General features: G+C 40.4%; 1 protein-coding gene across 2 annotated transcripts in view; it reads left to right on the forward strand.

The window, feature by feature from the left end:
• The first annotated feature begins 5,984 nt into the window (after nt 1–5,984).
• Nucleotides 5,985–26,614, forward strand: part of TRUB1 (TruB pseudouridine synthase family member 1) — a 29,839-nt gene continuing 9,209 nt past the window's right edge. For both annotated transcript variants that reach the window (XM_075026471.1, XM_075026470.1), the window contains exons 1-4: nt 5,985–6,185; nt 7,958–8,050; nt 11,570–11,625; nt 25,174–25,255. In XM_075026471.1, the coding sequence (XP_074882572.1) occupies nt 6,041–6,185; nt 7,958–8,050; nt 11,570–11,625; nt 25,174–25,255 (376 nt within the window). In that variant the 5' untranslated portion in view covers nt 5,985–6,040. The remainder of the gene's footprint in view (nt 6,186–7,957; nt 8,051–11,569; nt 11,626–25,173; nt 25,256–26,614) is intronic.

Below are 26,614 nucleotides of genomic sequence, written 5' to 3' on the forward strand. Positions count from 1 at the left end.
GCATGAAGAGCCTGAGATGCTTAGCCATTGCCCTTTGTAGGGTTTCTGGACAGCTGCTCTTCTTCAGTGTGAGGAGAGGTATTTCTTTCTTCTTATGGTAGACCAGAGCATTTAAGAAATTGTTACATTTTGGGGTGTAACTCCAAGACCCTAATGTGGAGTGAACCTTCATCTCTGTGCTTCTTCTAACCGCCTTTTGCAGAAAAGCTTTACAGCTGGCTGTCTACTTTCTTGCTGTGGGTCACCCAGTGCAGGCCATTCTTGGGAAGGGTATGAAGACTTGTCAGACCAGGAGGAAAGACTAATAAGCAAATAATGATGTGTGCTATCCTACTTCTGCAGAGAATTATTCTTTCCCCCAATAACATAACTTGTGTGCTTGTCCAGTAGACCCCCTAAAAGCATCCATGGAATGGAAGATGGAGCACACAGGGAGAAAGAGAACAGCTATCAGGCATCAGGCAGCTTCACTTGCAATGTGTGAAGTGTCAGGCAGTCAGGAAAGTGTGGTGAGGGCCCGAGACACCTGCTACTATCTATCCCCAGCTCTGTTAATGATGCTGCATGATCTTACTGGTGCAGAAAGAGGGTCTCCGACTGTGCCCAGGAGACCAAGCTTTGCACCTTGTAAAGAGATCAAAAACGTAAATCAGGTGCTAAGAATTTTGGGAAGGAACCGAAAGCACAACAGAAGGTCTTGTTACCCCACATGATAAAACAACAACATGGCCATATTTTAACTGGTGAGTAAAATACTGGTCACCCCATATCAAGAAGGATGTTGTAAAATCTAAAAAGAGATGGAGAAGATAGTTATAATCATAATGAAGATTATAGCCAACAAATAGCCTCTGTCCGAGGATTGACTAAATAGAAAGCTTCAGAAAGACTTAATAGGATTCTTCAAATTGAGAAGAGACAGACAAGGGGAGAGTGAGATATGATCTAAGGCCTTTCAAATCGTAAGAGAGATGGAGGAAATAAATGAGTGAATTTTTCATTGTACTAGAATCAGGAGATACCTAGTGCTAGTAAAGGTAGCTCAAAATAAAGGACAAACTAAACAGGACTCCTTCATACAACTTCCAACTAACTTGAGAAAGTCATTGCCAGAGAGTAAAAGCTGAATGTACATATGGCTTCAAAGCAGTTAGGCAGATTAGACAACGGATGGAAGATTCATTGATAATGGTTAAATATAACAGCCCACATTGAAGCTTCGGCTAAAAATACCTCCGACTGCTGACAACGAGAAGCTGGGTGTGTAAGGGAAGAAGCAAACTTCTTGCAGTCTTCATTCTTATGCTTTCCTTAAGCATTTGCTACAGGCTTCAGTAGTGGGCTAGGGGCCTGAATCGACCCAGTTGTTTGTGCAGAGGAGATGGCTCTGACACTGCTGAAGCCAGAGCACATTGAATCTGGAAGTGCAGGAATGTTTTGGAAGAGAAGCTCTTAACTCTCCACAGACGGGGGCTTCATAGGCTTTAGCTTTCCTGTCAAGAAAATTACACAGTATTTATTTAACTTTGATGTGAGCTTAATGTTAGATGTTGAAGCTGGCTTTTTTCTGTAGGTACAATCTGTTCTTTCACTCAAATGAGTAGGTGAGGAAAGGCCATCATTTGAGGTGTTGGAGCTCAGGTATTCTCTTCACTGGGCATCCGTCTCACAAACCATTAATCAGAGTCTATACATGGGCTCACAAGCTGTGAATATGTCGCCAAAGGGCTGATTATGAACACATTTATCTGAATGCTGAATTTGTACAAAGCCAGTGGAGAAAACAGGTATAAATTTGAACTACTAGTGAAGCTACAGATCTTTTTTTTTTTTTCTGTCTCCCAGTATCTTCAAATCAAGATTGAATGTTTTTCAAGAAAACAGAATTCAGCTCAACTCATACTGCTGAATTTATTTTCTAGCCATGGCAGTTTCTCAGATTTAGCAGTTTCTCAGATTTAATGGTGTCCAGGTCCTTTTAACGTTATGTTCTGAATTTACAGAGGGGCAGGTTGGACTTGAATTGTCCATATAAAAAATCCCTCGTGATGCCTTCTTTCATATGCACATCTGGTGAGTTCTTCGTTGTTACTAATTAGGATGCAACTTCTTGGAAAATTATTTCTTTGACAGCAACTGTAACAAGAAACTGCAAATTTAAACAAGAACTGAGAATCCCACTGAGACTCTTATTAACAACAATATCAAAGATCTGCAAAATGTATTTTGTTTTTCTTCCCCTCAGCATCACTGAATCTTCTGATTCCAGACCATGCTTAGTCCTCTGTCGTTACAGACACACCTGGGCATGTATCGGAGATTAAAAGTAACTTCCCAGTCCATAATAGACCTGTCCTCACTTACTAATGCAATATGTTTAGAAAGGGTCCATAATATATCATATTTCTCCATAGCTAGCTCTACACCATTTGTGACCTACCAGTTATCAGGAAAAATTGCTGTTCTCTTGTTTAGTTAACTGCCAGAACTGCATTTCACATAAAGAAGGAACAGCTAAAAACATTTCGATCCTACTATATTCTGTCCAGTTCAACTCAAATTGACACTATAAATCTGCATTAAATCAGCTAGCCAAAATCTCTCCTTGTCTAAACTATTCTCAATTAAAAATAATCCCTCTAATACCAGAGAAGCCAGAATGAAGGTGGAAAGAAAATATTCCTAAAAATAAACAAAAGCCTAGACATAAAATCCCAATTGGTGTAAACCTTAACTACTGATCTTGTTCTGAACAAAATACAAAAATCTGTTCATGAAATACTTGCAGTTTAGGAACCTTTTCTCATGGGGAGAATGACTAAAAAAAATTGCCAAACCTAGGTTTAGTGTATGTCATGGGTAGTAATATCTTTCCTTTGCATGCAATAATTGACATTCTTTTTTTCAAATTGCTGCAGTTCAACAAGATACTGAAGAACCTACTTTTGTTCAGAAGAACCACTCAAACACAATGAATTATGGCTTTGTGCCCATCTGAATGGGACCGAATGAACTAACAAGTTGAACAGTTATTTATCTACCCCTTATTATCCAAATAGATGGAACAGTTAGAGGAAAAAAATTCTATGTATTTCAGGCTTTGATAGCTCCAATAACAGACAAAATTCTGCTAGCTGACAAGGGAGCAGTTTACATGTCTAGGACCTAAACTTTCAAACAGCTGCAACTCTTTGTTTTTTACAGGAAGAACATGAGCCATGATTGACCTCCTCGCAATTATTTGCTCTGATTTGGATACAGACGATAAAGCTGGAATCATAAAGTGAACATAAATGCAGAAATGGCCTGTTGCTACTGAATCTAAATGCTGTAATGCAGCATCATTTTCTTCTGCACTGTGGTCTGTGAGCATTACCTCAGAAAAAGCCAGTCTGAAAGCACACAAAGGAGTGAGCATCTTTCTGGAGAAGGTAGAAGGAAATGTTGCGTCTCTGTTCTGCACAAGCAAGTAATGGATTTCTCCTCTTCTGCAATAGTACTCATCTGCTGTTTGCATATACAACAGCTACTACCCATTATCTCCTCTCTCTAAAGCATAATTGTACCAGATCCTCAAGGCATTACTTTGTGCAGTTCCAGTGACCCGCGTGGAGGATTTGGCCTGCCTCTACTAGACCTGTCATGTTGCATGCATAAAGCAACATCATCCTTTCAGCCATTTACCGAGCCCCTTTATTAAGGTTGCAAATAAAGTCAGTAACTCTAATCATGCTTTTGGTTGTTTTGGATCCTGGCTTGGCTAGGAATAGTTGGAGATAAACATCTCATTTCAAATAGGCTACTGAGCAGATGGTAATGACTTTTAATCACAAGCAACATGAGGCAAACCTGAAATAAAGCTCCTGAGATGAACAGTTTGGTACATCATTCCCACCATTTTGAATGCTGAATAACCTTGCCCCATGAAAAGAGCCATGTGTGATTTATGTACACATATACTTCCAGCTAACTAAAATACTGACAGTCGTTAATAGTTTTTCACAATTCTTATTTTGGGCCCTTGTCCAATGCCCACTGAAGTCAAAGCAAACCTCCTCTTTCTAAGCCTTCAAAGACTCCATCTGGTGCAATAATAAAGTGTTGTGTTTTAATTGCTGATGCAGAAGTTTAGGAGATCTACAAGAACTTCCTGCTCAACACTAAAAATGAGAATAGGGGGTAGTTTCTATAGACACCTGAAACCTTGTCCTCAAAAAAACCCCAACAAAACCCCAGAAAAAAAGCTTTTTGCAATTTGTGGAAACAGTACTGGGGGTCAGACACTGACCTTCAGCTCATGCCCTATGCCCGTGTCAGGTTATTTACATCATTTTAGACAATCCTCTGCTTAGGTCAGTCCTGAGAAGGCAGTACAGGGAGTTTTTTCACAGGCCCTGTCTGCTGCTGCATTATTGGAAAGCTGAGGTGCTCTTTGCATTAAGGATGTCTTTATGCCAAGAGTGGAGTTCTCATTTCTGCATAATCTCCCTCTGATCCTTTGCGATGTTTTCAGAACAGTCTGCTGACCCAACAATACTGCTGGCCACGACGGTGTGACAGGTTTGCATTTCAGTCCTCGGGCTGCAACCTGCTTGCTTGGAAACTTACTAACACCCGGAAACTTACTAACACCATTTCTTAACAGTCATGTTTAAATAGTTTTGCTTGAGCCCACTTACAGAGCAATCTGTGCTTAAGCTCTTTGTAGCAGGGAATTGGTGAGAATAGTTTTCGAATAGTTAGCCTGACTAAACCATGTCTGCAACAAAAACTCCATCACAGTTTACAACATGCCTTCCACAACTCTGCTTAAATTTTAACTCCATGTGAATCAGTTGCAATTTTCCTGCTGACCTTTCACCCAAGCGTGTCTTTGCCATTTTATCTACTGGAGGAGGACTCTGACACCTCGCTTCCATGCCCTGCAAAGGCGGCCACCTGTAACACTCACCAGGGGATCCAACCCTCGCGACTTCTGGTAACAGCAAGTACTTCCACAGCCAGATTACGGCTACGTAGATAAGGCACCTGATGAATAATACGCGCAAGAGGCACGCAGGGGAGGCTGGTCGGCATTGCTGGTGGCAGGAAGCCATCACCATCTCACGGACGCGGTGGTGGCAGCCTGCAGCTGGAAGCTCCGGGCCCCGCGCAGCTGCTGTGGAAGGCGTGAGGAGGCACGGGGTGAGCCGCTGACTCAGGTCCAGGCTGAAAAACCACACAGGGACCTTGATCCTGCTCTGTACAGAGGCAGCCATTGACTTCAGCAAGAAGATTTGCTTCTCTCAAGCTCCGGGAAGGACTGGGAACATGCATAGCCCTTAGCTAACCATGTATTTATTTCCCCGTAACAGTGTCTCCTCACGGTTTCATCTGCAGGCTCTTACAAATGACTAAATGAAATGCATGAATGAAACACGCAAGCTCTCGGTGCCTTGCTCAAGCACAGCTTGCTTAAATGCCTTGCGAGCCTTGTCAGAGAGATGAGTCTGTACAAATCGAGCCTGAAGAGGAAAACCCACACGCTGCGCCTCGGTACGGAGGCGAGAGATGCGAGAGAGCAGCCTGCCTTCCCAGTACTCTCTTAGATGACACACAGGAAGGCGGGAAGATGAATGGACTCAGCCGCTAGTCAGCAGAACATAATTCTTTCAAGTTGGGCAACGAAGGTACGACGACTAACGTCGTGCCGGCTGAGGGGCCACGCACCGGCTAGCGACCTTCCCCAGCGGTGCCCGCAGGGAGCCCCCGTGCCCGGTGGCGATACCTACAGCCACCCCGTTCGGACTGAAGGGTCCCCGGCGGCAGGCGTCCCACCCGAGACACCCCGCCGGTCCCCCCGAGGCGGCCGTGCCGCTGACTGCCGGGCTGCCTCGGGGGGGGGGTGCCCGGCAGCCTCCCCTCACCCGCCTCCCCTCACAGCCTTCCCGCCGCGGCCGGCTCGCCGGCGGACTACATTTCCCAGCGGCCCCCGGGCGGGGCGGAAGGCGGGCGGTCGCGGCAGGACGGCTGCCCCGGGTCGGCGGGGCCTGCCGGGAGCATGGCTGCCCGGGAGGCGAGAGGCGTCGTGCTGGGCAAGTCCGCCGATAAGCTCTTCTCTCTGAGCGGGCTGTTCGCCGTGTACAAGCCCAAGGGGCCCACCTCGGCCGGCGTGCTCAACCTCCTGAAGGAGAGGCTGCTGGCAGGTAGGCGGGCTGCGGGCCGGGGGAGGCGAGGCGAGGCGGGCTGAGGTGAGGCGAGGTGCAGACTCCCCGAGTTGGGCCCGGAGGCCCGAGGTGGGGTTTTGGTGGTCAAGCCAGGAGATCGTGACAGGGAGGCGGGCACAGGCCCTGCCTGCGGTCCCAGGGCAGGAGCAGGCCGGCCTGAAGCGAACACGCGCTCAGCCCTCGAGCGTTTTGGCCAGGGACACCTTGCCCGGCATGGCGGTGGGATGGCTGTCAGGCGGTAGCGTGTGCGTTCGTTAGGCTGCTGGCACCACAACCCCTGTCAAGCCACTGCACCCTCTTTCTCAGCATTAAGAGAATAAAGGAGGACTGGGGTTTGATTTTTTTTTTTTTTTTTTTTTTTTGGTGGTAGTTCACAGCTGTGGCATGGCCCAGAATGGGGGAATGGAGTCATTGCTGGATACGTTCTGGCTTGCTGCGTGAAGCTGCTGGGTCCCTGTGAGACTCAGCGTGTTGGTAGCTGTAAGGCCATATTCACCACCTGCTTCACCGCTTTGAGGCAGGCATCTGTCATTGCCTAAGGTACAGCGTGATGTGAGCCTTTGTTTTGAATGGGGGTAAGATTTGCCCCAGCAGAAAGCTCCAGCCCTGCAGTGCACAATGCAGGGGATCCCAGCTTGCTTGGAGAGCTGTTGAGCATGGTCCCAGGGACAGCGTGCACCCATCTGCCAGAATGGGCGTCAGCAGCATCTCTGCAGCACAGCACTGGCAGGATATTCTGCTTCACTCCCACTGCTGTTTGCCATTAAAAAAAAACAACCACCAAATGAGTGAAAAAATACAGTGTTTCGAGGAGTTTGAAAGTCCTGGGCACAGTCTGCTTTTTCTGAATGCAGGGAAACCTGGGTGTCAGATATTAGGGGAAAAAGTGTGATCGTTGTAAAGGTGTGAAGGACTACAGCCTAGATTCTTTTTATAATGGATATGGGGACTTGATCATCTAAACTGGGTTTTTGGGCACTGGCTGATGAAGTGAGAACATACTTTCAGAGTGGTGAGTGCTTATTCAGGCTGATTTACTCTGTAGTGAACTGTAGGGTAGGCATGGACTTCAATTCAGCTTTGTATGGAAGAGATTTAGCCAGAATCATGTCTGATTCCCTGATGTGAAAGGCATAATAGAGAGATTATAAATAGGTAAGGGAGCTTAGAGCATTTGTCATATTTAATACTAATAAATAAGGGGCACTGGACTCTGCAAAATTCTGGAGTCATCAGCTGCATAGGTAGTACAGTGGGTTGAGATGCTCTAACAGCTTGAAAGCAGTAGTGAGCAAGTTCAGTTCATTGTAGAGTTTCATAGGGCTACATGCAGGCAAATGAACATGACCCATTACATGGAAGTAAGTACAACAGGAATTTCTCAGATTATGTAGCATAAAATTTGTTTATAATAGATGATTTCAGGAACTCTGCTAGTTCTTGCATGCTTTGTTAATGAAACTTCTCAGGTGAACTGTCCGCCAGGTTTTCTAGTATAATTTTCTGAACATCTGGTTATACTGGTACGTAAGACTTCATTAGAATCTAAGCGAAAATAGCTTGCAAATTGTTTGGGGTTGGGAGTAGATCTAGATGAAGCATTGGTCTTATTCAGTACAGCAATTTCTGGACTACTAATTCATAGTTTAAATAATTTTTTTTATCTCCTTTAGCAGTCTGGAAATATTTGCTATTTTTTCCTATGTTCTAAGGTTATCCTATAATGCTTCCTTTCAATTTCTTATTTGCAGAAGCTGGTGTGCAAACAAATGGGAACAAAAGAAATCAGGTTTTGAAAATTGGACATGGTGGAACTTTGGACAGTGCAGCAGCAGGAGTTCTGGGTAATGAAAAATATAAATACGGTCATCAGAAGATGATTTGAGGAAACATTTTTATGCCTACATGCAATCAGAGGTAGAGGAACAATTTGGGATATGCATGACAGGCTTTATGGTTTTGGGGGAAGGACGGGTTACTATGGAAGAGTGGTCTGGGTTAAATTTCCTCTGCATATACTTTTACATGCATGTAATGTGTTTTTTAACAGAAGGCTATATTCCACACCCCACCCCAATCCTGAAATAACTTGTGGGTTATTACATGAAAATACAGACTCTTGTGTAATGAATTCTAAATTACCTGAGAAATTGATGGCTTTTTTTACTTAAGCTGGGGGATTTATAGTCATCATAATTTTCTAAAGTATTTGTTCTTAAACTAATGCTTTTCTGGGATTTTGAGGGAGCCTTATACTCGCCAAATGAAAGATGTATAAGAGCAATTCAGCTGCTGCTTTTTTTGAGGCTCAGCACAGAAACAGTTTTTGTTTCCTGTCCTGTCTTGCATCATAAAGAGGAGTCACCAAAGAGATTTTGTCTTTTAATTTTGATAGCAATCCATTTATTGAATTCCTTTATTTTATTAAGGAGCAGGATGTGTCAGTTGCTGGTGTTGAAAACTCAGCTGTGGCTGTGACCGTTGGGCTGGATTATTCTCATATCATACATTGTCACCAACAGTTTTGTTGATAAGTAACATGCAAACTACAGCTTGCTTAAATCATAGCCTTGTACCTGTACTTGGCTAGAAGAAATAACAGCAACACTTTTTTGGTATTGAAAATCAACAGGTACAACTATGAGTATACACTGAAAGTAAATCCACTGAGTTTTGATGTAATGATTTCTCAGGAAGAGCTGTGCTTCAAGGGGATGTTGTTTGCTGAGACTGTTGCTGGTAGAGGCCTGTAGGCTGGTAATTGTCTGTCACCTGTGAACATTGCAAAATGTAACATTCTTGGGCTAGAAGTAAGCTCATTTTGTTCCAATTTCCTGTACTGTGTGGCTGCTCACTGGAGAATACTGTGTGTATTGCCGAAGCGGACATTTTCCTTTTACACAGATGTCCCCTTTGAGCATGCTACTGCTCATTGTGGGAAGTCAACAGCATTGATCCATAGGAAAAGAAAAATCACTCGTGCTTCTTAATTGCTTCTCCTACTGTTCTCTGATATCCAGCAGTCTCCAAAGCCTGCTCCTGTGGCATGACAAAAAGTATTTGGGCTTGATGTGCTTGGTAAAGACAGAGAAGTGCATCACCTTAATGTGCTATGGATCGATTAAGAAAAGGCACAGGATCTTTCATTCCACTGCCATATAAAACACACAGAAAAAAAAAAAATCAATGTTAGCTAGATTGGAAAGGACAAAACTGGAGAGGAGTGGGAAAGGGAATGTACCCGGATTTCTTGTGGGTTTGCGTAAGATAATGAGGAGAGAGGGGAGGACACAACAGAAACAAGTTATTAAAAAAATGTGTGCCGCTGTTTGGGATAGGGCGGTGGGGCAGAAAGCTTTCTTTCCTCATGGACAGTAGCATAATAGAAGTATTTATTTTCTGGAACCTCTAACCTTTCTTGATCTATACTGCTGTTGCCCAAATTTTATGTACTGCATATCTATGACTTTGTTCATGGGAATTAGTTGATACAGAGTCTTGCTTAGTGTGCCAAGTGTACTGCAAATAAGTGGGCAGTGCTTGTCATCAGAAAATATACTTTTATATTTCTTCTCCTACTGACAGCAAATGTAGATGAGGAAGGACCTTGAAGACAGAGGTCAGTGATCTATGGCATGTAAGTGAAAGGCAGCTTACAGACCAGGTGGCATGTGATGGTCCTGCACCACTAGGAGCCTGGAGCAACAGCTGTCTGAGAGGGAAAATCTTTTGTGTGTCCCCATCTGTGGCTTCCAGTGCATTTGGAAGCTGGTGGGACTAGGACTCAACTTCTCAACGTTAGGTCTCATATTTCAGACACAAGAAAAAAGGAACTGTAGGTCAAGTCTTAGTGAATATCTTCTTTTAATACCAGTCTAGGGCTGTGGTTCCAGTTTAGTGTTTCTTGCTGTACAATGGGAATTGTAAACAATTGGCTTGTTTCTATATGGCAGTTGTGAATTATGCTTCCATAGTAGAAGAAAAGATGAAAAAGTATCAAAATTAAAAATTCAGTTAAACCTTGTTACGCCCAGTGTAGTCTGGCAAGTTTAGTTTATGTCACCTTTCAATAATGCACATGCTACACAAGCTGATGATTAATGGGGAAAATTGTTAGTGTCTTGTTCACAAAAGCATTCAATGTCTCTTTAAAATTATTCTATTGAATCTCTTGACACTCTTCAGCAAATTTCAGCTTAGCAGTTATGTTGAAGTGTCAGTGATGTCATCACATTGCAAGAAAAGTGCTTGGTTATAAAGTTTTATCTGTGTGCTTATCTCCTTTTCTCAGCCTTGTTGCAGCTCTTCCCTATCTGACAAATATGACAGGAACAGGCTGAACTGAAGGTACACAAAAGCACAAGCACAAGGGCATCTGTGACTAAAAACCCTCAGGAACAAGAGGAGAAGTAATCGAGAGTAAGAAGTAATCTAATGAGTCTCAGAGTGTAAAGATTGAGAAGCATTAGAGCACAAGTATTTGTTTAAAAAAAAAAAAAAGTTCGTTGTCAGTTTGATGCTTTTGGTACTGGCCTCTGGCTAACACAAAGCTGATTTCCTGCAAGCTCCCTTAACTCCTGTAGTTTTATTAAAATCAAGGACATAAGCTGTTGCGTATTCCATGAGTTGTACACAAAACTAATTTCCTTATAAAATTTTTGTTGTTTCTTTGAATTGCTGTATGTGGAGAAAATCAATAGGAAAACATATTTAAGGAAAGCACCCTGTTGTAAAAAGCTTTAAAGTAAAATATAAAATAGAGCTCTTTTTCCTGTGTCTGTCTTTTATGAAAAACTGATTGCTGTTTTGCAGAATACTGGTTTAAGATTGAAAAGATGGTAGTCTGTACATGCACAATAATAGGAAGGTTTGATTATAAAAGATTTTTGATAGAGGCAATTGGACTTTTTGATTATTTTATTTTCTTGTTGTAAGCCTGATAAACAATTTCATTGTGCTATCTTGGCTGTATTACTCTTGGTCACTATCAACCTTTAACAGGGCTATTTAGTTACAGTGAAGGCTAGATTCATTATTAGTGAGCCATAGCCTTCATCAACCAGAGATGGTGTTAATTGCACTATCCATTTCTGTGGTGATTAAAAGACAAATAAATCTAGGGGTTGAATTAAAGCATTTTAACAATAGGTGAAGCTTATTTATCTTCTGCTTTAGGCTTTTTTCCTTTCACTAGTCCCATGTTGTTTGAACATCAGAGATACTTTCTCATAAGCGTTGACTATATGCTAACAGAGCATGAAAAGCTGTATTTCTGACTAGCTTAATATTTGGTAGTTAATGGTGTTGAAGAAGGGAACTGCAGAGCTGGTTTTGAAGTGGCATTTCTTCCTCTGTCTTTGCAGTGGTTGGTATTGGAAAAGGAACAAAAATGCTGAGAACTATGTTGGCAGGTTCCAAGGTAAGGAATGCTAAATAACTTGTATTAGTGAGGTTTTTTATTTGTTTGTTTGTTTTCTTCCAATGAAGAGCTGCATCAACAGACAAATATCTCAACCATCCTGCATATTTAGTTTAAATGTGTACTTCAGTTCCTTTTTGTATTTAGTAAGAAATTTGATACTGAGACTTTTACGTCCAGAATGGTTATTTTAAAAACTTTGTTTGTCTTGGTTTTTCTACAAAATGTTAATAAAGACCAAATTCCTATTTCACAGGAAGATTTCTATACTATTTAATGTTTTCAACAAAAAAAAAAAAAAAGGAGAAAAACTGTAATGAAGATGGCACTGTAAATGATGTTTTTGGGCTGTAATTGTGTATGATGGTTCAGTTTTTGGTCGTTTTCCTTATGTGTAGATAACATAATTGTTATTTAGCTTGCAGTAACAGATGGTCTCTGTTTCTTTTCTCTCTTCTTAAATACCATGAGGCCTTAAGAGGCACCTTTTGGAATTAAGCATGTTTGTCGTTTGTGATGGTAGCTATCGTTCCAGATTGCAGCTTCTGTAGATGGGTGGTCTACAAATGCATGGATAGGCACTTGTAAGAAGCCAAAGGTAACAAAAGCCCTGTGGCTGCATGAGAGAACCCAGACTGGAGCCTTGACAGATAGCAATCTTGTTCATTGCTGCTTTTGATTAGTTGTACTGTGTCTTTGATGAGTGCACTCCAGATTGTAGGTGTTACATACACAAACAAGTGCATGTACTCCCAAGAATAATCTACCAGTGTTGATTCCTTCTTTGCAAGTAAAACCCTGTGGGTTTAGCCATTATTTTTAAATGAGAAGTTTAGGTAAGAGTGACAGATGGAGAAATCAATTAAACCATCCAAATTTCATCTTATACTCTGGGAAAGTCAATAGTGGGCTCAGCAAATTGATAGCCTTTCTAATGCATTTTATTCTGCTATTTTTCCCATTCTCTTCTGGTCTGAACACTTAAGCTCTTTACAGGTGCTGAACTGATAGCTTGAGGTAGAATTTGATTAACAATCTTCAGTTCAACTCAAAGGCAAATAATTTGGCAGAAGACAATACACATAGGGTAAAAGGACGTAGCTGTAGAGTCTGATCCAAAACTTACTGTAGTCAGTGTCAGTCTCTGCACTGGCTGTAATGGGTTTGCATTTGGTTTATAGGACCAGATTTCAGAGGCATCTGTGTTTTGAAACCTGCAGTAAGCAGCTGGAGCTGGATTTACAGTGGAAGTGTAAGCAGTTGCCACCTGACATCTCCTTCCAAAGAACTTTTAAGTTAGAAAAAGGCATTGAAATACTCCGGCTAAATTAAGTCATCATAGCTAAATGTGTGAAAATTGTTGATTTAAAAACATGTGAAGCAACTGAAGTCTCTCTTAAGCTGATGTTTACAGTGAAAACAGCTGTGATGGATGAAGTACTTTCAACCTTTTTGGCAGAAGAGAGTGAAGACTTCACTGTGAAATCCTGTAGGCAGTAGTATTATCTAGCCAAACGTTGTCCCCAGATAGCTCAAGAAGGCTTGTAGCTGCTGCTGAGGGGCAAGGGAGGGGAACACAGAGGAGAAATGGGCAGTGGGGGCAGTCTAGTAAGCTACCCCAGCTAGATCCATCAGCTCTCACCTGTCCTTAGATAGGTGTAGGCTGTGAGCGCTTGATTCAATGAGGCAAGCAAAGTTACATCCTTAACAGTAGATCAGCTCTTCCACTGCAAGTGTTTGTGTGTTCTGATATGGCAGAGTGTGTGAGGTAGGTAACATCTGTGCCAGGTGGCATGACAGTCGTGAGCCTTCATTTGGAGCTTGTCTTGTCTCTGCTTTCCTATTTTCTGTTTGTACTTCAATAAATTAGACACGCAGTTATTTGAGAGGCTTAAGGAAGTTGAAGGATCTCCCAAAGATACCTGCCTATTTGTTTTTTTGACAACACTGACAACAGTGGCTCATAATGTAGCAAGAGATCTGATACAGATAAATCCATGGCTGTCTAAATAGGTTTGAGTATCTTTTTGCATCCCATGCCATGTGCTAGGAGTTTACACTCTTATTTCATCTTTTTTTTACCACTGTGGATGCTGAAGTGTTTGTTGACATTTCTTAATGTTTTTCTTTTGTTCCTTTTATTACTATAAAGATTCAGATGAACTGTCTGAGCCTCTCTGGTTATAATTTACTGTTTGGTTATGTCCTGGTTTAAGCCCAGCTGGCAACTAAGCACCATGCAGCTGCTCGCTCACTCTTCCCCCACCTGGTGGGGTGGGGAGAAAAATCAGAAGAAAAAGGTGAAACCTTGTGGGTTGAGATAAGGACAATTTAATAGGACAACACAAGGAGAGAAGAAGAAATACTGATATTAATAAAAGGATGTATAAAGTGAGTGATGTGCAATGCAATTGCTCACCACTGGGAACCTGATGCTCAGCCTGCTCCCGAGCTGCTATCCCTCCTACCACCAGCCAGCTCCCCCAGTTATATACTGAGCATGACATCATATGGTATTGAAAATCCCCTTGGCTAGTTCAGGTCAGCTGTCCTGGCTGTGCCCCCTCCCAGCTTCTTGTGAAAATTAACTCTATCCCAGCCAAACCCAGGACAGGTTATAGGAACGTATCTTGTAAAGAAATAGTTCAGTCTATCGTTGTTGGCAGCAGAGCTATGCTGAGTGGCCAAAACTTATGTTACTGCAGTAAACTCCATATGGTGGCTCTGCCAGAGATTGGACTATTTCTGATTTTTTTCCCAAACGTTGTGTGAAACTTTCCTGACTCTGTGTGGCAGCTCTGAACATTATCACTTGGTTTGCAACTCATACACATTATACAAGGAGTGTTACTCTTTCAGTGTAAATCTAGTCCTCCATTGGTTTGACCTCCTTATGAATTGACACAAATAGAAACGTGCAACCAAGGGCAATACCTACTTAGTGTTCCAGATTTCTCATTGAATTCTTAATATTTATCCAGAAATAAAAATATGTGCAAGCTGGCTTAGGTTTTGTTTGTTTGCTTTATTTTGTTTCAAATGTTCCAAGTGAGGGGGAGAAGCTGAATCCTCTTGGATCTGAATTTAAATACTGAGCATTTAATACGTGTTCCATAGGAGAAGCACTTTTCCTTCTTGCATTCTGGGACTTGCACTTGGTCTTGCCTGGACTTTTTGCACTGCATCATTTTGAGAGAAATTGTTTTATCGTGTTTGCAAAATAAAGATAGTAGAATGAGAAAATATTTCCTACTTCACCAGTAAAATGAACATGATGGGGGTGGACCAATTTTTATTATGGTAAATTGTTTCTGAACAACTCGGTCTTATGGGTGACTAGTCTGTCTCAAACACAATGTAGAAGTGATTTTTTTTGGGGGTAGATGGGTTAGAAAATGCTAGCTAGCAGCACAGTTTCCAAAGCAGTAATCCTGTTTTAAAACCTCTCATCTACCAGAATGTGCTGTTACATAGAAGCAATGAGGGAAATGATCAGGGACCCTTCAGAGAAGAAAAAAAGGAAGAGCAATAAGCAATGAAATTCTTCATTATTCTAATACTTTCCATAGGGAGGAGATGTCTTCCAACACATACAGCCTTTATTTTTAGGTGGGATAAAACAGGATAATTGAAATTTTCAGACTTTGATTCTATGCTTAACTTGCGTATTTTTCAGTGAGATAACATCTGGGTTCACCCTAAGAGAATTTGAGTCATGCTAGTGTGAATGAAACCAGAACTTGGCCATCCATCAAACTGTGCTTGAAATTACTGCATGGGTGTATTGGTTTTATCTGACGATGCAACTTCTTGTCATGGTCCACATACAATCTGAAACCCCAAGTGCTCAGCGACGTGAGGGGAATTGCCTGAGTACTTTGCACTGGTTGCACAAGCTTGGGCAAGGACTAGTTAAAATAGAAAATTTAATCTCAAAAGTTGTGGCTTCTCCAGAATGAAATACTATTTAAAAAAAAATAAAAATCACTGGATAGAGTAAAACCCAAACTCCAATTGATCACAAGGACTAGAAAGAGAAAAAGAGATTATGGGCAGAATGAAGATACATCAGTGACCTGGTATGTGACAGCTTCAATTTATTATAATTGTTAAAATTTGAGTTCTTATGAATCCTGGGTGGAAAATGAGTGCTAGTTCAGTGATCAGGTCTCCAAACTTGCCAGTCACACTTGTATCCTATGAGAGAGGGCTTGTCTGAGCAGGAATTGGTTCAAAGAGAATTTCTGAGACACATGTAAGTTATTTCTTGCAGCGTGATTCCGGGATTAGAGTTTGTATATTGCAAAATTTTTTCTCTAGAGGGTTGGCACCAGATGCTGCAGAACAAAGTGTCCATGAGGAAGGTTGTTTCTTTACCTCCTGTGATTATCTTACTGTCCTAAAAATTAGGCTTTAATTTGCATCCCTTAACTTCTCAAACATAAAGTTTGCTAGCTTTCTCCATGAGTTTTTTTTTTTTTTAATTAAGTCCTTAGCTTCCATCTTTTGGCAATGAGTTCAATGAATTAATAATGCATTAAAAAGCACATCTAGTAGTTCTATAAGAAGCAGAACTAATGAAGCCTTTTCTTGTGACTTTGTTTGTTTACAGCTCGTTACACACCAAAGCCCCATGTGGACTCTTTGGTATCCAGTAGTACAGTGGGGCTCCCTCTGGAGCGTTTTTCTTAGTGGAAGCTGCAATAGATTTATTTCCTCTCTGCCTATTTTCAGGAGGCTTATAAGAACTCGGCATCTCCGAGACCTCTATTCTTCTGCCAGCATTTGTGTGTTTGCACATTAACATGCACACCATGATGGTGTAAGTGTTATTTCTTTGGAAATCCTAATTTTCTTTTTAAAGAGCCTCACTGCAGGTTTGTTTTTTTTTTTTTTAAAAAAATATATTTCAAAAGCAGTTTGTACTCCAGTTAGTATATTTGAGTTATGAGTGCAAGAAAATTGAGTTGACTTTCTTTCTGAAGGATCCTCTTGGTGGTGTGTGTTCTTACTTTTAATCTTAAAAAATTCTCTACAGTATCACCAGCTAAGCTCTTTGCTTCATCTTGCTTTCTTTTGGAGCTGATAAAACCAAAACTACTTATTTATACAGTGCATAGTGATGTGTTCTGTTTTCTTTTTCATATTCTGATATTTTTAACTTTCTCTTGGAAGGGCAAGATTTGTGGGTAGTAGTAATACTTCTTATTAGACTAATTGGTATAGTATGGAAGACTATGCATTTAGATATGCAAGCCCTTTCTCAGATCTAAAATAGAAACCATGGACTACAAAACTGAGTGTATTTCAGATTTGTTTGGAATTTAGTGAAATAAGTACCTTTTAGACCATTTCTGAAAGAAAAAGTAGTTAATGCTTGTGAGTGTGGTATACCAACAATTCTGTGTGGGCAAGCAATTGTAAGACCCCAAGACTGTTCTGCACAGATGGGCTATGTTTTATTACCTGCTTTAATAAAATAGAGTAAGAAAACAATTTATCTCCTGTGTGGGGTAGCAAGGTTTTGTTCACAACCGATCAGCCAAGCTTCAGGTCACAAGGCTAGGGGCACTGTTATTGCTTGCTTGATGATTCTTCAGATCCCATCTTGTTTGTGTTCATCTGTGGTTTCAGTTGGGCTTTTGCTTCTGAATTGCAGTATTATCATATCCAACTGTCTGTATTTGTCTTGGAGGAATCCAAGTAAAAGTGGTTTGTTTGCTCTTTAGCTCTTTCCCTAGGAAATTTTTCATCTTCAACACCTTCTCATTTTTCACTCTGTGGTTCATGCCCTTTTACATTCTCACACCTCTTTGTTTATGGTATCCTATCTGCAATAACCAAGGGTCTGACTGAGTTTCTTTCTTTATTGAGATGGGAGAGGTAACAAAAAAAAAAGTGCAGTATGTGACCTGCTCATTTAAGCAAAATGGATTGTAGCTACACAAAATGTCATTACTTTGCCTCTGTTCAAGCCCAAAGAAATTATTGTTTCCTTACAAGGGAGTTAGGAAAGGAAAGAAAGAGATGATAAGGTTATCTCCTAGGGGAAGGAGAGAGTCTGGTAGATTATACATTGTGGCATGTGAAGGGGTTAGTGTGAGGTAACGTTACAGTGTGCCATAAATCCAATGTCTCTTTTGAGCCCATGGTTTTTTTCTGAACCCAGTAGAGTTATGAATTTTAGTTCCCTGGCTTGTTTTGGAAGGTGTTTTATAGGTTTCCCTTGAGGAACAGGACTGGCAGATCAGAGATGGAGCTATTGTTTTATGAGAGATGTTAACCCACAGGCAGATGGATGTGTTTCAGCCCTTGTAAACTAGCTAGGTGAATTCTTCCTGACATGTAGTGGTTGCTTAATTTCACCCATTTAGTTACCATTTTGTGTGTTAGATGAAGTATATTGCATTCCCGAAATATAGGTGTAGGACAGAGAAGTTTTGACATTTCTGTTACATGGTATTTGTTACAGTATTGTGCAAACATTCAAGGAATACCTCTTTGTGTGTTTGCACAGTACAGTGCAAAGATGTCATGTCTATTAATAAAACTTGTCCTACTTATGTCTGTAACAGCTATATCCAAGTACTGCTATAGTAGTTTGTTGGGTTTTTTTTTTAAACACTACTGATACCTGAGAAAGTTTTGCAAAACCAGAACTATTGTAATTCCACAACCTCTTTCCAGAGCAGAGGTTGGTTCAGAGACCCATCGTTGTTTATGCAAACTTAGCATTGGTTTCTATCCTGTGTGTATTATTTTACGTTACTGACAATGAATTTCTTGTTCTCTGAATGCCTCAAGATACTAACTAAAGATCAATATCAGTTTATGAAAGTATGGTCATCTTCCTTATTTTGTCACAAGGAAAATACTCATATAAAAGAAAGGCTGGGAAAATGCATGAAGAATGTTGGTTTTGATGTGTTTTGAGAATGTGTAGAAGGTGTTACCAAAACTTGGAGTGGTGTCTGTACAAAACAAGATGCACTGAGAGAATATTAAGCCTGCATGGTAGAGGGTGCAGGAATCAGGAAGGGCTAAACTGTTAGCTGGATAAAATGTGACCCTTAAATGTGACCCTTATGTATTACACACTGTCACAATCTTTAATTACCTGTTACTGCAAAATATGTGATACATTTTTTAACCTGCTTTTTTTGTTAACAAATCATAAGAAGAAAAGAGGCTGATTTGAATATCTACGCCTTCCTGCCCTGCCCAGTATCCCCAAAACAAAGTTGTAGAAGAAGCAGCTGTTAAATAGTATAGATACACACTTTCCCGCAGTGATACCGTTAGTAAGCTGGCTTAACGTGCTGTATATTGCTCGAGTCTCTTTTATGCTCACCCCAGAGGCCTAATCTATTAATAGCTCAGCTTCATGCTCTATTAATATTCACACTTTTTTTAAACTGTTGAAAATCTTGAGGAGGCTGCACCTATTGTGCTGCAGGAGCTCTTTCCTCCAAAAATGCAGAATATTTTAAGTGTGCTCTAGTGTGATTTTTCTGTTCTTCCATTCACGAGGTCAGTGTCACCTTCTTTCCTCTTGAGTTTTCTATAATTGTGTATATGTCTGTGCTACATGTAGTTCTTGCTTGTATTAATTAAAAAAATAAAATATCAAGACTGCAACATGGCAAGGCTTTTTTCTCCTTAATAAAAGTCACAGAAAAAAAAGATGTTAACAGATTTAAACTAGCCATTCTGCATGTTCCTGTAGTGTTCCTTTCTAGTAATTTGAAGATGCTCTTAGCACTGCCTTTTAGAATTTACTGATCTTAGCCTTAGCAGTGTCTTTGAATTCACCTAAAGGCTTTCATGCCTTCAATTTTATCTGTGAATTTGTATGTACCTATGAAGTGTTACCCCCCTTAAATTTCTAGACAAAATTATGAATTTCCTTAAAACTCTGTTTCTCAGATAGAAGCTGAAGGTCATATTTGTTTATTTTGTATAATCTGTGGTGTAGGTGCTAGAAGACAGAATGAGGAAACAGGTAAAGATTGGGTATTGAAGCTGAAGATGAAATTAAGAGCCAGCCTGAGACATTTTCGTGAGTGTGATGGGTTTCCACAAAGAGCACGTGTCAGAAAGGTTTGCATAAAGAGACTGTGAGTTATAAGCAGTCACTTTTACTTTTGCCCATTAGCCAGCATCCCCTCTTGGATGTTGTGAGCCTGTATTGTGTTTATAAGTGACATGTGGCCATGGTGCTATCTCAGGTGACCTAGTGTTCCTGTCACTGTTCCCCCTCCCACCCCCTTTCCTGCCCTTCCTCTAACACCAAAATTTAAACTTGCTGCAGTTTTTAGCTACCACCTTAAAGCTTCTCTGAACTCCAGGTAAAGTATCTTCTGTGGGTTTCCCTATTACAGGTGATTGTAGTCCTTCAACTTGAAAATCTGGTCACTCTATATGTTTGTATTTTTAAAATAAGCTGACGTAAGAGGTCAGAAAATCCCGTAAGTCCAAGAGTAAAGATCAGACAGTTCTTCAGCAATGACAGTACAATTACAGCAGCTAGCAGTAAATAAAATTTAGTGCAGGTTTAGCACAAAGCCAGCTTTTTCTTTCAGGAGAAAAAAATGAATGGTAGAGAAGAGAAGTTGTAATGTTTGTGTATATTAAGAGGACATGTTTGGTGTTGGATAATTTTGAATTTGCTCTATTGTAAAATATGGAACTCCTCCCTCATCCTGCAGTCTTTATTTTGCCTCTGTCCAACCTGCTTTTAAGAGATTAGGGCTCTGTGCTTTTAATATATTGGAATCTGCTTAGTGAGAGTGCTTTGTTTTGGAAAATAATTGAAACTATGGCAACCCTCTTTTTTTTCCAGCTTACTTGTCTGCCTCCTGTACTCCTCTGGTTTGGTGGATGATTAGCATACTGGAAACCACTGGTAGCTGCTAATGTCATACAAACAACAAATATCAGTTATGTAAATATTAAATCCAGAGCAACAATAGTTGTGCTTGAGAAGTCATTACGCACAAACTGAATGTCACTGTAAAACTGAGAGTTTAAGGCCTCTTCACTATCTCAGTGGCCTAAGTCTACAAAAATATAAGTGCTCGCACCAAGCATGCAGACTGAATGGGTTTGGCACAGGAGCACTAATTTTGATCAGTGCTTGCCTGCTGTGTGCTTGCTCTGATTTCCTTCAGGTTCTCTAGAGCACTTGTTTTTTGGTATTTTTGTTTGTTTGTTTTGTTTTATATTCCCTCAAACTTGTCAGCCACACACAGACATCAGTTTACATAAATTGACTTTCTGTTTCTATCGAATATGGCTTCTCTTTCCCAGCTTTCAGTCTCTTGCACAGGGGACTGTAGCCTTTATTTATTTATTTTCCTTTTACACTTCTGTGTTCAGTTGCTGCTGTGATTAGAAAATGGGTCATCCTTGGATGAACTCTTATGAACTGCCTCTTCCAGAGAGCTTGCTTGCCTGGGAAATTCTTGCAGTGGGAGCCATCTTAAAATTTTCCTGACAGCAACTACTGACCTTATTTCATAATTACTTGTGTTTCTGTCTAGCTCTTCCAAAGTGTTGCTTCTCCATGTTTGAAAAAGCTTTTAAGACATGTTATAATTTGAGATTTCAAGTCTCTGGCTTCTTTCCAAATAAAACTTTGATATATTAACAGTTAAAACTGAGAAGCTCTGTTCCATGGTCTGTCTGGCATTTGTACTGATAAGTGGGGCAGACATGCCTGGCAGTCAGCCCAGGGGCTTCAGCCTCCCGGAGCCCCCCCGGGTGGGTTGTGCAGCTAATAGCTATGCTGGCTGTACAGCCCCTCTAACGGGAGGGGATTCTTCCTTCTCCTCTTCCTCCTTTCACAGTTAAGTATGTATACTGATAAAGTCATGCCTTTTTCTCTCTTTTTATGGATATACTTTCCCTTTCCGTGTTAGTATAAGGATTTCTCTGAAACTAGATGTGAAAGAAAAAAGCCAAGTGATAGCTATTCTCTTACTAAAATATTATTGTAAACATCGTATGGTTTATTATTTGTGAGAATTCTGACTGTGCCCTGTGGTTGTGACTCTAAAACAAAATTCCTCTTCCCAAGATGTCAGATTTATTAGAGGGTTTGTAAGTTGGTTCTTAGGGGTTGCTGTAATCCTTTTCTTTCTCCAGTCCTGGCTTTTATGGCATATATCTTTCTAGTCACACGTATGGTAGCAAATGTATGACTACCAAAGCACTTCATTGTTTTTCTGGTCTTGTTGAGGTTGCATCCACCACACCCCCCAGCGTGTGTGATAGAGTTTTTGCATTATCATTGACAGAGTGCAGTGGTTTGTCACTGCAAAGTATCTTTTTAAGGCCGTCTCCTCACTGGTGTGAATGAGAGTTGCTTATACTTGAGGGCTTCTGATCGCTTTGCTGCCTTTTGTTTCAGTTGCCATAATGTCAAGAAAATGGTTTTCTAGACGGCTGAGAGATGTAGCCACTCCCTGATGCAGGATAGTTTTGGGAAGGTCTGTATGCCCTCAGGGTTGTTATACTGTTGTACAATTGCGAGGTTCTGCTTTGGGACAATGCAGACCACCATTGGAAGTTGGAATTAATGCATGATGCTGCAGTGCTTGCAAGTTGTGACTGGGAATGCTTGATCTTAACTTTTAATGCGCTACACTTGGATGTTATGGAATCCCGTAAGGAAGCTGAGGTGCTGCTTTTAATCTTTAAATGGTTTGGGTCTACGTCTCTTGAGATGAGTAGGGGGCAAGGACATAGGGGCTATTGATTGGCAGAGTGTTCTCTGATGAGCTGCTGATATAGGGACATTTCCTGTCACACTCTGCACTTGCTAGGCTTTTCCACTGCCTGCAACACCTACTACCTTGCTTTTTTTATTTCAGGTTGAGTGGGTTGAAGGCAGCGTGGTTGTGAGCAGTTGCTGTCTGTGTTCCTGCAGTGATTTGTAATTTGAGAGTACAGGAAGAAATGCCCCTAGATGTATTTTATAAAACTGGAAGAAATAAATGATTGCCAACACAGGTGAGAAGAGGTCACCAAAGACTTATTAAATGACTCAGAATCCATTGGGTGCTTCCGAGGGCACTGCGAGTCAGAGTCTAAAGAGAGTTAATGCTGAATTTTGACAAAAAATAAGAAGAACAATAGATTAAGCCTGGACTCTCATGTTATCACCTACAAGTTCCAGGTCCTGCACACTAACAAAGGGGACGTAAACCCTATTAAGTGGCTAGTAAGAATTATGATATATAATTGTAGATACCCAAGGGCACTCCAGAGACTGATCATAAACCAACTGTAATTCTTAATTTCCTGACCTGTTATAGCCTTCTTTGTGGATTATTGCATTGCTGGCCTGAGTCTTCTGTGACTCTTTAAAGGCTCCTGTAAGGAATTGGGATTTGTGACTCATTTTTAAGGACGCTCTTTTTACAAATTGGATGGCTTTTTACCCTTTTTGCAGAAATTAAAGGGGAAGTCAAGTGTTGAGATTTGGATTGTATTGTTCATACACTTTGTGTTTACCTATAAACAGATGATGTTATCTCTGCTGCTGGTAGGTCAAATATAACATGCTATTGTAACAGCCTGAAGCAAGATAGCCAAAACCAGAATTAAGAGGAAGTAATTCAAACTGAAGTAATATCAGTACTTTGATTTGGAAACATGAAGTCGGTGGGTGAGGGTTCAAACTTTCAGATTTAGAGTTTTACTGAACTGCTAAGATCATTCATCATGCTAGAATTACGAAGATCTGTTCACATGCTTTATTAACCTTTAGAATGGTTGCCGAATATTGTCTCTTTCTAGCTATGCTATTAAATGTTAAGAACTAGATCATTAAATGTCTTGGAAAGCAGGCAATTTTATGGTCCTAAAAGCAGATGATATACTTTAAAGTTTATTTAAATACTTGTTGTGGAGCAGCCTTCATTCATTCTTCCTTTCATTTCTTTTCCGTGCATTCCAAAAGTATGTAAACTTCAAGATTTTGATTTTAAAATGCCTAATTTTGCAGACTTACCAGGGGATTTGGACATCTGCAGTATTTAGGAAAAAAGTAGCCTTAATATGGTAAGCAAATAATACAGTTATTTTTGTATTAAATTCTGCACTGCCTTTTGTCTGATTATTCCTCCTGCTTCCATTTTGTGGCAGTTGTTTGAAGAAATATATTGAAGTGGCAGGTTGTCACATGGAACAAAATCAAGGCATGTCTTAGTAGTCCCATTTTGTAGGTGTGATTTATATGCCTACACTATTATTACTTGAGCTTGTTTGTACTTCGCAAGTACATGAAAAAGGATGCATTGCATCAAAGAGTAAAATGTTAGTGCTTATGCCTGTTTGGATGTGTTCCAGTAGAATTTGATCGACCAAATTCTAGAAGATAAGTCCTTTTACAACTTAGTTCAAATTTGTATTAGCTCAGTTGGGAGTAAGTTCATTGAAACCTTACTGGGAGTTAGGTCTGTGGAACACCTTGATTTTTCTCTCCCAAGCTATGTAAATGCTTTACTTTGAAGGCCCCTGGACTTAACACAGGGCTGAGGGAAAGGTAATGGAATGGGACAGGCAGTGGATCAAACCACAGATTTTAACACCTGAAGGTATCTCCAAACTTGACCCAAACTCATGTTACAGAGTGAGTCTTCATGTGTTGGCAGCCTTATGAAAAGACATGGGGCAGCTGGTTCATGGGAAGCCTTCTGTCAACTTCAGCATATTCTGCTATATGCCCACAGCCTGGCAGTGCTTAGGGTGAAAACATGGAAAACAAGGACATCAGGTGAAATGCAGTAAGGACAAGAGCTACTGGCCTGGGAACAGGTTAATTCCATCTTGCAAGCTATGAACACATACACTGAAGAATTCTTTAGAGAACCCTGAAAAACTCTGAAACAGAAATATCCGGAGAACCCATGATGAGCAGAGATGTCACTCAGTAACCTTGCACTCCTTGTACTGGTCACAAGGTCCTTACCAAATTCCATATGTTCAAAACTCTGGCTTTAGGCTATTGCATATCACTGCATTTCATGGCAGAACTGTTGTAGTGCTTTGCCTTGGAAGTGGGTGTTTTGCTTTCTCAAGTAAAGGTCTGTGTGGTTTTTTGTTTGGGTTTTGTTTGTTTGTTTTAAATTGTGAAGGAACAGAAAAATTGTGTGTGAAAGGTATTCTGTGTGCCTTGCTTCAACAGTGACATATGACACCCCACTAAGACTTTGATTTTACCACCCTGTTATTTTCTCTATGATATTGATGTATTTATAGTAAAAAAATTAGATTCCATGTTGCTTCTTCCTGGGGTTTCTAAAACTGAAATCATAGGCGCATGTAATGCAGGATTTACTTTTTTGTTTAGTTCCATGTCTTTTCATCTTTACTTTTGTTTACCCAGAGGTGCTGGATTTGCTATTCAGATAGTATTCTTCCTGTCCTGATTTGAAATACTTGGTAGTTCCAGTCTTTATTTAAAAAAAAAAAAAAAAAAAAAAAAAGGAAAAAGAAACAACCTTGAAGACCTGACTCACTATCTCTCTTTTTCCTTCCCAGAAGTACACTGCTATTGGACTACTGGGCAAAGCTACTGATACATTAGATGCTACAGGAAAAGTAACTGAAGAAAAACCTTATGGTAAGCATAAATGTATCTATATACTTGATATAATTTGAAGGCATAAATGGTCTCTATCATAGAAAAGCAGAAGACATGTTTGGGACTCTGAATTAATTTTAAATGTGAAATCAAACTAAGATTTTTTTCACCTTCAAATTCAGTGCTCATATAATTCAGACCAGTTTCATGCAATTATATCCACTGCAAGTGCTCATTTCTGTTGAAAAAAAAAAATATTGGGCATTAGAATGGGAGGGAGAAAATAGAATTGGGCAGGACTGTGTAATTTTAAATCTTTGACAGGCTGACAAATGACGTGCTGTGTCCAGTAAAGTTTTCCTCCTTCAGTGTACAGTCCTATGAGTGCTCTTTTAGTAACACCCTTCAAGGCCAGTGGAGGAATAAAGTACTTGGATCTTCCCTCTAGGACGCCCCTTTAACTACAAACTGTTCAACATAAAATGAGGATGGCATAAACTCCTTTCTACATATGTTCAGCTACCAAATCTTGCTCTTGCTTGCAGTCTGTGTCCTAGCAATTTTAATAAATGAACTCTTCTGACCCACAGAGCACAGTGCAAGGGTTTAAGGCTTCAGAGCTAATCCTGACTGTGGCTTTGTTGGAGTGGACATTCCACAATACCCAGGGTGTCTTAGAAACAACGTAGAACTAACCAGGGACACACCAAACGTATTTGCCATTAGTTCTTTCCCAGCCTGGGAAAAAAAGAAAAAAAAAACACAATAGGTAACTGGTTGCTTAGCAACTCTACAGGTCCCACACTGTTTGTGGTACCTGGTAATAGGTACATGAAGTAAATTATCTTTTTTTAATAGCATGATGAAAAAGGTAGCCTGGATTCCACCTCTCGCCCCCAGTTTCCTTTCTTTTGCAGTTTTTTCTTTTTGCACTGGCAGGCAAGTGTGAGTTTCTTGTCCACATTAACTTGGTGGATCATTCTGAATAGTATTATTTACTAGGTAATGTTATTCAGAGATGTTGGATCATTTGCTTCTGCTTCAGGATCAAGTTCTAAGTCTCTCTCTAAACTTCTGAAGGACTCAGCATCCACATGGTGTTAGAGCTGGCAATGCGTCATGATAGTTGGAGAGAACACTTTACTGGTTTTTATGTATATCTCTCAGAAAGTGAAATGTTGTGGTTCTGCGCTGAGTAGTATTCATTGTAGATATTCGCTCACGTATAAACTGTGAAATATCATTTTAAGTAGATGCGACTCCCATGGTCAATTAATAAATAAATAAATAAATAATCTGTTTCTTGAAACTCTAGGTTTGCTTTTTTAATTTGTATTGTTTACTGCAGACAGAATTTAGAGTGTTGTTTTCCTGCACGTTTCCTTCACTGGCAGCTCT

The sequence above is a fragment of the Buteo buteo genome, chromosome 4 (genome assembly GCF_964188355.1).
Source record: "Buteo buteo chromosome 4, bButBut1.hap1.1, whole genome shotgun sequence".
NCBI lineage: Eukaryota > Metazoa > Chordata > Aves > Accipitriformes > Accipitridae > Buteo > Buteo buteo.